Here is a 12,282-nt window from a genome sequence, read left to right as displayed (position 1 = left end):
GACATATCAAGCCTTTGATTTGATATGTCAAGCACGACAAAACTACAAGACAAAAGAAAACATGCAGTGTTTTATTACCATATTAATTGAGTTGATTTAACTTCAGGTGATATTCAAATATGAATATTTTTTCCAAGTTAGAAAATTTTACGCGATTTTACGATTCTAGAGGCTTGCAATCGAAACTGATCACTTCGGATCAAAGTGATCAGTTCCAGCAATCATTTCCCATTGATTTTGCTATTTCAATGGAAAATTAATCATTCGTCTTATTATTATTATGTACTGTCGTGATGAGATACCAGTAACTCACCCATTATACGATTAATTACCTCTTTCATTATGACTATAAGCAGTGCTCATTAAATTCTCATAAGGAAGACCATTAGGAGTCCAATTAGAATAGCAGCGACAGGCCTCTAGGCAAAGAGATGGATAACCAACATTAATGGCCAATATTACGTTTGAAAGATAAACGTAACATTATACATTTCTTAACGTAATAGTGCACAAAAACATTTAGGAAAGTAATAATAATAATACCAAAAACTACTTTAGACATATTTTAGCATCGATTTTATTTATCTATTTTAATCATCACGCAACGAAAACATTCATGTTGACAAGCTATTATTTTGTATAACAAGCATTCTGTAAACTTCTAACTTCATTAGGCGTTTATAAAGGTTGAAAGACATTATTTATCTACTAGAAGGTGGAGAGAAATCACCAGAGAAGGGCATTAAGAGGAAACAAAATTTAAATTCATGACATATACTCAAAACATGAAAGATGAACCCGTTATCAAGAAAATTTATGTTTATGCTTCGAAAGATTCTAAGACTAACAATGTAAACATGGCCATTTCCGAATATAGACATCTTTTATTTAAATCCAGCTGTACTTCGTAGCTACACGTCATCTGTCACATTTAACTGCAGAGAAACACGAAATTTTCCAGCTCTTATTGTAAACGAAGGAACAGTTTGATGCAGGGCATTTGGACAGTTAGATTACCCAATTGTTGTGTGTGCGAGAGCGAAAAAAAAGAGTGCACTGAATACTGATGCGATTCGGAACACAATAAGAATAATAATAAAAATGCTTCCCCTACATCTAGAAAACAACACCCCTTTCACAGACAGCATCCTATACACATTCAGAAGTGAAATTATGATCATGTTTTCCTTAAATATATTTCTGAGATCTCTAAATGGTAATTTAACAGTGGTAGATTCGAGGTGTGTTCCGAATTTCAACATACTCAATTGTGGGCTTTATATCGAGGAAGTGTTTGCAAGTTTCGCAAGAATAATTCCTGTCTTTAAAAAGTTCATATAACATTAAAAAATGGTATGTTATCACACTTTCCATGTTACACACACATCGAATGTACTTACCTATCGCTTCTGGTAGTTGAGTTTCTACTGATCGTAGATATTTCTACAAATGTGTATCCAACTCCCAATATTCATTTCATGATTTTTATTCAATATTGGACTGCAAGAATCAAAACCAGAATTGAATAACCAAAGGTCTACTAAAGCAGATGATGAAAAGATTCACCGTACTGCAGGTGGCTTACAACAAGAACTTCGGCTTTACACTATGCCTACACTATAGCACGCAATAAATGCAAAACAACCATCAGCAAAACCGAGTTAGGATAAACAATTGAAACTCTCCACCTTTTCCTACTCCTGTACAAATGGAAGTTGTGCTTGTAAAGGCCATGGGACACAGGTCGCCTGCACTTCCACATATTTCTCAACCAGAAAGCACCAAACTTGCGCACCTAATGATAAAGCTAGCCTCCTGGCATCACTTTTCCCGTCCAACTCCTACAGAGATGGCCAAAGAAAATTATCTCCTATCATACCAGAAACAGAGCACTAAATGCTTCCTGTGGCTTTCTAAAAAACATCACAAGAATACTAAATAATTAACTACCGGAACCACTAAAACTCTTTTAGTCCCGATGGCATTTTTCCAATTTTACTTAAATGTTGTGCTCCAGAACCAACACCTCCTACGTAATCTCTCTAGTCTTTCGCACTTAACTGGAACTTATCCCAATGCGCAGGATAAGTTCCAGATAAGATGACCTATTCCAAAAAAAGCAGATAAGAGTCTGCCCTTATACTACCAGCTGATCACCAGTCTTAATTCTCCAAAATAACGAAGCAAGTCATAAATAATCAACTTCACCGCTCCATAAAGGATTGCCGGCTAATCAACGACTACCAGTACAGATTCCACCACTTTTGATCCGCAGCTTATCTTTTAGTCTACATCACCTGCCACCTAATACGTACCACAGAAAGATTTTGGAGAAATGTGTGCTGTTGACATTTGCAGAGCACTTCATCTTGTCTATCATGGAGACCTGCTCAATAAATTGTCATCCTTTGGTCTTCCTACTATCCTCTGTAAGTGGGTAGCAAGGTTTCTCTCTGTTCATTCAATGCATATCATGGCGGGTGGCTCTTCGAGCTTCTCCACCAATGAGGAGAGCCAGTAGTGGCTTTTCTTTTGGTGGTCTGGCACTATGGGAGCAAATGGCATTTTCGCAGGAGCTATTGTATTGCCCATCAACAATTATTTACATATTATATTATAAACAATACACATGAACTTGGTTGCATTCAATTTTGTGTGGTTATTTATACACGTTACTTCATGCTCGACTATTATTATTATTACGTAACACCTCCAGGGAGTCCAAAGACTCATCGAGGGAGGGCCTACTCTACAACTCTCCATCTGCAACTACCTTCATCATCTACCGCTGACCACCACCACTAGTATTTTCACAAACATCCATGCCCACGGCGGGATTAGAACCCGCAGCCTTTTGGCTGGAGACGGATACGCTAACCACTCGGCCAACCAGGCCGGCATCTAGGTGATTAACCGAGTTCATCTGAGGTGAAGTGAAATTTCACCGCTGTCTTTTCCAAAAAATACAGTTCCACACTGAATGTAGTAGGTGCTGATGAAAGTTTGTTAGGTTATCTGGACCTTTACTTTTCAATCCCAGGGCTTCACAGCGCTCTAAATCTGTTTCGCTTTGCTGCAGAATATGGACATGTAGTTAAGTGTTTTAAGTTCTTCGCAGAAGTGACAAATGACATGACTCACATTTCGGTTAACAGACAAGCATACACTTCATGGAAAAGCGTTCTGTATGCTGGACTTACTGGAAGCGGAATAAATAAATAACCAAACTAAGGATGTCATTAATTAAAAACTGATCTTGCCTCTTCTTAATCTCGGTGCTGATGGGGAAGGTGGATCTGGTAGTCTTTTTATACTGTTCGTGATTTGCTGTGTAATAAATTTTCTATGCTATAATTTTCTGTAGCATTCTATCCCTCAGCGATTTCTCGATGACTTTGTCTGGGGAAAAAGTCTGGAAGGCATTTTTGTAGAAAGGCAGTTGCATATTCATGATATAACTGACTGTGTGCGTTTTCTTCAGTTGCTCTGTTTATCAGGTGTATATTTAATATGCCTATGCTTCCAGCTTTTATTTCATGGAATAGGTTCATACCGTAAACCCCATATATGTTTTCAAAGAATTATTTTATCGCCCTTGTCCATTCGATGGTATGGAATGTTGTAAATAGAATTGGGCAAACAGTATGTCAATTTAACTCTATAAATTAGATTGACAGTATGTCAATCTAATTTATAGAGTGCGTTCTTTCCAACAAGCAAATACACGTTGAGTGAAAATTATCGCAAATGAGTGCGATAGAGTAGACGCTGGTTGAGTGAGATGGGGTTATGCTTCGTATCAAAAATTCGAAAATGGAACAATGAGGGACGATAAAATTTTATTTTACACTGGAAAAAAGCCAAAACCATTTCATGATCTTAAAACAGTGTACTGGGATACCTATGAAAATGTGGAAAAAGTTCGTGGCCTCGTTAATCGTCGAATCGGCACTCGAATGACTGCACACAAAATAATATTGGAAAAGATTTGTTCGCGATTCGTACATTCATTGATTCCTGAGCAAAGAGAGAGCATGGTGTTGCTTGCTGCGAAAAATTCGTTGAAATGGTTGATCAAAATTGTATACTATTTTAGAGAAAATCGTGATGCTTCCAATACGACCCGGAAACAATGCATGGAATAGCAATCGCCTACGTCTCCAAAACAGCAAAGGCTCGACTGTAGAAGTCTTGAGTAAAACAACGCTGATTGTTTTCTTCGGCATTCATGGAACTGTTCATAAGGAATTGGTTCCAGAGAGCAAAACGGTTGATAGTCTACTATCTTGGTGTCATGCAACATTTGAATCAATGCATGAGACGAGTTAAAGCGGGGGTGTGGGGAGTATCAAACGAACATTTGGCTGTAGCTGCATTACAATGCACCTTCACATTTTGCGTTAAATGTGAAGCAGTTTCTCTCTTCCAAATCTATCCCCCTAACCGTCTTTGGCACTTGCGAGCCCCCTCTTTTTTTCCTGAATTGACACAAAATTCAGAGAACGCCGGTTTGATTGAGTGGAACTTAACCAGAACAGTGTGACCGCTGAGGTCAACGTAATACCTTTAGAGGCCTCATTGAGGCATCTAAATGTTCATTGAGTTAATGAAGGGTATTATTGAAAATAAATAAGTTATTCACCTTCCTCTAGTTGCTCTATTTTTATAAGAATTTTGTCTCGTTATTTAATGAAAACACTGTATTTTGTATAACAGCCGGGAAGCTATCTATATGTTAGAAAAAGGGGTTTGCATTTAACAGAAAGTTTTCTTTACCGATGTCATTTACTCTTCTGAAAAGTGCGCTATACATTTCTTTCCACTGTTCTTCCTGTCATGTCCGAATCTCTAATTTTAATTCTTAACACTGGCTAAGATCTTTTTTTTTCTCCTTAATCCTGCTGTTGCCACTCGATATACAGTAGGTCTTATCTGGTTTAACTGAAAAACCGGGGCCTTTCCCAAAGAATCTAATACATAGGACTTTACACTATCTAGGTATGAGTGACATCATCGGCATATGAAGGCAGTTTTAATACTCATTCTCCATGAATACTTTCTTAATTTTGTTTTATTGGTATTTATTATCGTAATTATTGGCTCAAGGGCTAATACGAAAACGGCCATAGAGATAGAATCTCCTGTTGGATGGAACACTTGAGTGGAGAGTTTTGTTCACAATTGCTCGGCATTGAGCATTTTCACAAAAAAGGCCTTCAATAGCACTTGAAGTTTGGTCCGAAACCCTTTTCGTTTACCACTTCAAGGATAAACGTATTACTGTATTAATTTTTTTCAATATCTAAACTCAGTGATAGGTGTGAGTTGTTAGTCCGCTCGTATATATCTTCGGTTTGTTATGGTATCCGCTCCTGTATATCTTCCTTTTCATGTGTGTGTGTGTGTGTGTGTGTGTCGAGCAGATGATACAAGTTTCTATAACGATTTCTGTATACTCTTTTGGTGAGAATTTTGGATATATATCGTTTACTTTTTCCTGATACACTCATGTCGCAGAATCTTGAAGAATACACGAAATTTGATACAGAATAGTAAATTTTCTTGCAAGTTATTGTAACTTTTTGGTCGTCGTTTCTTTGGTCAATGCAATTTGTGCACTATTAAGGCCAATGCATTAAGCCTTAAAAATGCAGGGAATTGAATCAATACTATTCAATCAGACGTCCTAAAGAATTTGCTATGAATCGGGGAGGAGGGAGTGTATAAATATGGATAACGACCTCTGTTTATGTGCTTTTAGAAAATTGTTGAATAATATGTTGGAGGAAGAGGAATCCCTGCCTTTTTTAAAGGCAGGGATTGTTCCTGTCTTTAATGTTCTAATGCCTATTAATTTATAATATTAAAAAAAGCAGTTAAACTGAATTTGTCAATAAAGGTAAAAAAATAACTTTCCTTATAAACTTTGCCTTAAATTTGAATATCGCATCTATTAAGTAATCGTTTATTTTTTATTAATATTTTTACTATCCATCCAAATATGAAAATCAAAATTATTAGTAAATCAGCCATTTTTAAAAACTATTCTCTCCGACCGAAAAAAAAAATTGTGCATCCGTACTACCTATACTTTCAAGTAGTACTGAAGTTTGACGTCGAACCAAATAGTAAACCTTGTCGTCTTTAATATGGCGTTTATTTATTATTTTATTTTATGAGGATAAGTGTAAACCCTCATGAAAATTTATTACCCTCTCTCTCTTACAGTTTATCGTCATGGTTTAAATTTAACGAATTATAGTTTCCGTTTAGCCCATCCATTTATACAAGATAACGCCAGTGTTTAGTTTAAATAATTATTCGCAAAATTAGTCTAAAAATAATTTTTTATCTATTTTCTCCTCAAATTTACGTTAATTTCAATAAGTGTTTGCCAAGCTAGATACGATAATTATCTCAGTTAAGGTTTTTTAGATAATATTCAATACTTATTGGGGGGGGGGAGGGGACGAGGAATGGAATTCGTGGGTACAGATGTGAAGAATTGGTATCAACAAGCATTGAAAGAAAAGAAGAAAAAAACCACTTAGCGATGCCTTCCATTTGTTGAATTAATATTTATCGATACATTTAATCTCTATTAAATCTGCGTCTTGGATTTATTTAATTTACAACTACCCTATGTTTATAATGCTGGGTTTCATCGACTAAACTAAGTTCCAAAGAATGCGCCGCTTCCTGTAGCATAAAGGCCAATTTTGTCTGACAGAGGGCGTGCAAAATTTGAATGCTTGGAAGCAGTTGCTTTTAATTAAAATACCTCGTTAACTTATAAGCATCTGTGGGCTATGATGTTAACCTATTTAGGAACGAACAAGAAGGATATGTAAGTTCAGCATAACGTACTGCTTTATGCTACTCTGTTACATTTAATGCTCTAATTAAAATAATGAATATATATACTCAGTAGCGACTAAATAAATAGAAACAACATTCTTTAATACGGTATAGTTCTGTTTTTTTTTTTGCCAAAGTAACGAATAACATGAAATTATGAAATATCGACCTGCACAGCTGAACGATTCTATATAATCGATAAAAGCACATATACGTAAACTGGATGCAATAAAAAAAAAGACAGCTGTAGTTGTTTAGCATTAAGAAAGGCAACTAAAGTCATGTGTCTATCCTACCCACTGCGTGTGTCCTGTGATTAGCTTGTCTGTTTTGCAGGATACGAACCCTTTCCTATTTGTCTGAGACCGGTTAACTCATTTTCACTTGAAGAGCCTTTAAAAATATTTCTCTCATTCTAGACAGATTCGAACCCGGATTCTTCCAACCAAAGGGTATGTGTCGTTTCTAACTCGTTCTGAAAACCAGAATTAATAAGAAAAACGGCTTATAAAATAATGCAAGTCAAATCAATGCCCATAAGTTGGTTCTAATTACTGTAACAGGTTTTTACTACTACATCACTCCACTTACCAAAAGAAATCGCACAAAAGCGTCCATTTTCTTTTTTAATGTTTCTTAAGAACCATCCTCTCCTCCCTTTCCCAGAATCATTCTACCATAGATATAATCAAATACAAATCCTTGCTAAACGAATAAATAGACTTTAGATTATTCTCATTGACACCTCGATAAATCTTTCCACTTTCCTATAGGTCATCCATTGAGTGGATAACCTATAGGAATCACATTGAAAAAATTGCTCTTTCAATACTTGAATTGAAAAAATTTAACTCATATATATTGCCAGACGCTTCTTCAGATATAAATATCACACACACGGAGAGAAAGAGAACCAAAATGTAAAATCGAATTAAAGGAAAATGCTTACCTATTGGCCGCGGTTGTGTTGTACGAGGTGAGGGTATTGAAGGTGGTGGTACCACCGGTGGGGGTGTTGAGCGCATCTTTGCCATTGGTACTGCAGCTTGTTGAAATGATCGTTGTGGCTTCGGAGGAGGCGGACCCATTCCTGGATATAAAACAAATTCCATTAGTTAAAGCAATAAGCATCACGTTATTATTCTGCAAACGAATTATGTTTCTTTGGTGGCATATAGTACATCACAGATCAATATACAAAAGGAAAAAAAGTAAAACTAGCATGCGCATGCGTGAATACAAACACTCATGAGCAGACAGAAAAAATTCATGCTGCATAATAAAACTGAAAGGGTAATATGAAAAATACTAATAATAGTTTTGCTTCCAATTTCAAGAATGTATGCATATATACTGTATATCGAAACCGCCACTATGGTAGCATGTTTTTTTTTTTTAAATCTGCAATTAACTGACTGCCGGAAGAGCCATCTTTAATTTACTAACTATTCATTATGTATTTACTGTGACTAACCGGCTTTATTAACATTCAAAGGATGGTATCAGAACAACTTTTCATTTTAACTACTGTGTTTCAATTACATGTATTCAAATAGGGGAGAAAAAAAAAAAACTCATCTGCTGACGCATGAGGTTTTTTTAAAAAAATATGCAAACAGTGATTGCTAAATAAAAACACTTACTTTCTACTAAGTACAAAGTAAGTGTCTTTATTTAACAATCACTGTTTGCATATTTAAAAAAAAAAAACCTCATGCGTCAGCAGATGAGTTTTTTTTTTTTTTTTTATCTAATTAGATTCTTACTAAGTAACAATCTAATTGGGTTATTGAAATATTCTCGTAAACCAGCCCGTTTATGGTTCCGATACAATACAAAGCAGTCGAAGCTGTAGCTGTGAAATGGGTAAAATAAGCTAAAGGTATTTGTTTTCCTTTCGTTTGGCAGCTATTATGTAGAAACAAAATTGTAAAAACGTGCGTCTTTTCTTTCGATTCGATTGGTAAGTTTGTAAAACACTTTGCCCATTTGTTTAGGGATTCAGATGCCTAAATTTATATCTCAAAGGAACCCATTCGTTTTTCTTCACTTGATTTGAACTTGAAGGCATAGGTAACTTTTCAAACAGTAAAGAAGAAGAAAAAGAAAATAAAAATAAAAAAAGACTGTGACAACTTTTAAACTTTGTCATAGCCTAAGAAGAAATAATTTGAATAATCTATTTTAAGAACGATGCGAAGAGAAACGCCAATTTCACTGAATATCTTATTCGCGATGGTTCTTTCAGCAAGAGACACTAAAAGCTTAACTAATGCAAATGCCAGTCGAATTCCTATTCAGCTGCTTGTGAATTAACCGTAAAAGCCTGGGTGGTATTGTTTGACATTATTAAAATTTCATAAATAAAATTTCAAAACAAATGGAAATAAATTGTTTCATACTGAAAGCATATCACTTATTCAAATATCTAAAATTATTTATTTTAGTCTTTTTTTTTTTTTTTTTTAATCGCGTCCCAGTTTTAAGAACTAGCATTTTCCAGTACACGCTGTTAGGTTTAAAATACACTCAGATAGATAAATTCCACCAGTAATAGATGACTAACGAAATACGCTATCGTTTACAGATTGTTTATTGTCACTGGTTTATAATCTATCACTTAGTTAATCGGCTTTAACTGTGGTAATTTCTTAGGCTCAGGTATGTGATAATGAGCAAAGGCCGTGGCATAAGTGACTTTGAATGGAGATGATAATCCCCATTCAAAATCACTATAAGCACCATGTGGATTGTTTTGGAATTACGGCCGAAGCGTGACCATGAAGTCAATAAACTGGTGTATTCTGGGCCGGTTTGTCTGTCCTGAGGGATGAAAAATCTTTCCACCTCCATGTGAGACCAGCTAAACTCGCCTTCAGTTGAAAAAAAATCCTTATAAAACGTTCTTCGCGTTTTGGATAGGATTCGAACATCGCATGGACGGATGACTCCAGGTGGAAGGACAAGAATATGGTAAAAAACACAAGAAACCATGATTGGTCACATCAGTGCACGATGCCACAGGTGAAGTGATAGTCGGCCATGATTTCTTGGTAGCATCAGGTCTCTTGACGCCAATAGAACAATGATATAATGATGCATCCTACCTGATCAAGTGCCCTGATTCGTATTAATCCTTTACCCTGTCTAATGAGTACTTTCAACAAGATAAAGTGCCACATCACAGGCATGTGTCGTTCGTCCAGAGATGATTACAGCAACTTATAGTGAATTACACCTCTTCACTTTATCATCAGATGTCAATCTCATCCAAGAACCATTAGCATCAGATCTGATGGTTATGCAAGAATTTAGCATGTAGGATACTTGAGGAAGGCTAAGTGGGTGCTCTATCATCACCAACTGCAATCACGCGATAACCTATAAAAGTGTAATCAGCACGGTAAATATACATTTCATTCTCAAAACAGCTAAGTCGCAATTTTATGTTTTCATACGAAATTTTAATTTTCCAAATATTTTATGGGTTACTTTAAATTACGGCAGAAGTGACTAAAACTGAGGCCAGTGTAATATTACTGTAAATTACATGTGTCGTGGTTGGTTTGTGTGCGTGCCGGATGAAAATCCCTGAGTTTCCAGAGGATGGGGGTAGGTGGACCCTACCACCTTCATATGGTTTTCATGTCAGTAAAGAAATATACGAGTTCGGAAATGTATTCCAAATGCAGTATCGTGAGCTTTCTTTTTTCATCTCTTTTTCTAAACGCCCTGTAAAAAAATATGGTTAAACTTCAGTAATCAATGGGAAAAAATAAATAAACATACTGGAAATTTACCGTATTCGTACTAAAGGTTTAAGACGATTGTAAATCAATTTAACCACGAAATAGCTCTAGAATTTGTTGTCCGCTATGAAAAGAATAAACCTGCTTCGCCTTGTTCCAAAAAATGTATTGACGTAATGTTCAAGAAGGGTGAAATAGAATTCCCTTAAGAAGACCACATATCTGATCTTACAAGGAAAAACGCTTATGCTAACAAGCAAAACAAGTGGATTGTTACAATCGTTAGGATTGAATTACAGCAGTTTTTATTAGAAGCCGGATAGAATTTATTGATTGATTTTAATTGCGAAGCTCTTTAATTGTAATTATGTCAGTGTTCAAGTTCATTTCCTGCGAGGATAATAAAAAAAAAAAAAGAAAAAAAAAAAAAAAGCAGACCCGAGAGTAGAATGGAGTCGTCTGCGTTCGTAAGATAACGGCAGACAGAATCGAAAGGTGGATTTAGCGTCTTCAAGATAATGGAAACTTAACCAAAATCCTTTCTTCTGGCATATTTATGCCAAAAAAAAGAAAAAAAAAATCGAAGTACCGTTCTTGAATATTTGAAATGGTTTAGCTATGGAGAGAAAATATTCTTTCGATATTAAAAATAAAAACTCTAAGAAAAAGAAGAGCTCCAAACTCTTTATCTCCCAGAAACATTGTTTGTACAGAGAAGAAAACGCCTAGCTTCCTGAAATAGGAGAATGTTTTCACACACAAAGAAAGCACGACCCAGTGGAAGTTACCATAGCAACAGACATATTGAAAAAAAAAAAAAAAAAAAAAAACGTTTACCGGTTTTAGGAGTGCGATGTTTTTGACCAGAATACGACAATGAAATTCCAGGTTGTTTATTTACTTTTAACGAACATGAACTCCATTTGCAAAATATTATTGTGAATTACAATTTACTAATAATAAAAAGTAAACTCTTAAGAAACATGCCAAAAAAAGTTACATGCTGATTTGAGAGTAACATAACCTCTTACCCGGAGGCAGTAATAAATCCTTCTGCCTTTTTTCAGGGCTAGGAGGCGCTGGAGTATAAGAGAGTAAATGTGTCCCCCAGGGCAATGTCTGGGAGTATCCTGAAGTTACAGAGGATGGTATTTGTTGTATATCGTTAAGATTACAACATATTGATAGGCATATGCACACTGACACATACTCTCTTTCATGCTTAAAACATATTCGCAGTTCTGGCAACAACACATAAAAGTAAAGCCCCAAAATAAACAATCTAAGAATTTAATACTTGCTCTAAAATGGCTACAACAACAACATTTTAATAGCACTTATAAAATTATCCCACATCTTGCAAATAATTTATCTATTATACAGTAATTCATACATATATACTACTACTATATGATATTTTTATTTTTATTTCCAAAAGCAAGAAATATTTAAAAATCTTAACAGTAGTGACAATACGTTCCGAAAATGAATTGCTAGTCTATTTTAGATTACTGAGAAAAAAAAAATAATAATAATGCATACTTTTTATCTATTTTTAAAATGATATTCATTGTGTAACTAAAATCATATAATCATCTCAATAGGAAATAAATATTTATTTTAAAAAAAGTCAAATTCATTTTAAACTAGAGTTGCCAACCGTAATCCATTTTAA

General features: G+C 35.2%; 1 protein-coding gene across 24 annotated transcripts in view; it reads right to left on the bottom strand.

Moving 5' to 3' along the window:
• The window catches only part of LOC150100409 (coiled-coil domain-containing protein AGAP005037-like), a 1,356,304-nt gene that overhangs the window by 468,197 nt on the left and 875,825 nt on the right, over nt 1-12,282 (bottom strand). For all 24 annotated transcript variants that reach the window (XR_016549297.1, XR_016549300.1, XR_016549298.1 and 21 more), the window contains one exon: nt 7,808-7,948. Coding sequence is in view for 19 of the 24 variants with exons in the window: in XM_090403260.1 (XP_090259386.1) it covers nt 7,808-7,948 (141 nt within the window). In the remaining 5 variants the exon portion in view is untranslated. The remainder of the gene's footprint in view (nt 1-7,807; nt 7,949-12,282) is intronic.

Source organism: Typopeltis vanoorti, chromosome 13, assembly GCF_054136105.1.
Source record: "Typopeltis vanoorti isolate ZY-2024b chromosome 13, IOZ_Tvanoo_1.0, whole genome shotgun sequence".
In the NCBI taxonomy this organism is placed as follows: Eukaryota; Metazoa; Arthropoda; class Arachnida; order Uropygi; family Thelyphonidae; genus Typopeltis; species Typopeltis vanoorti.
The sequence above is the reverse complement of the archived record's forward strand: the minus strand, read 5'-3'. Positions and strand labels throughout refer to the sequence as shown.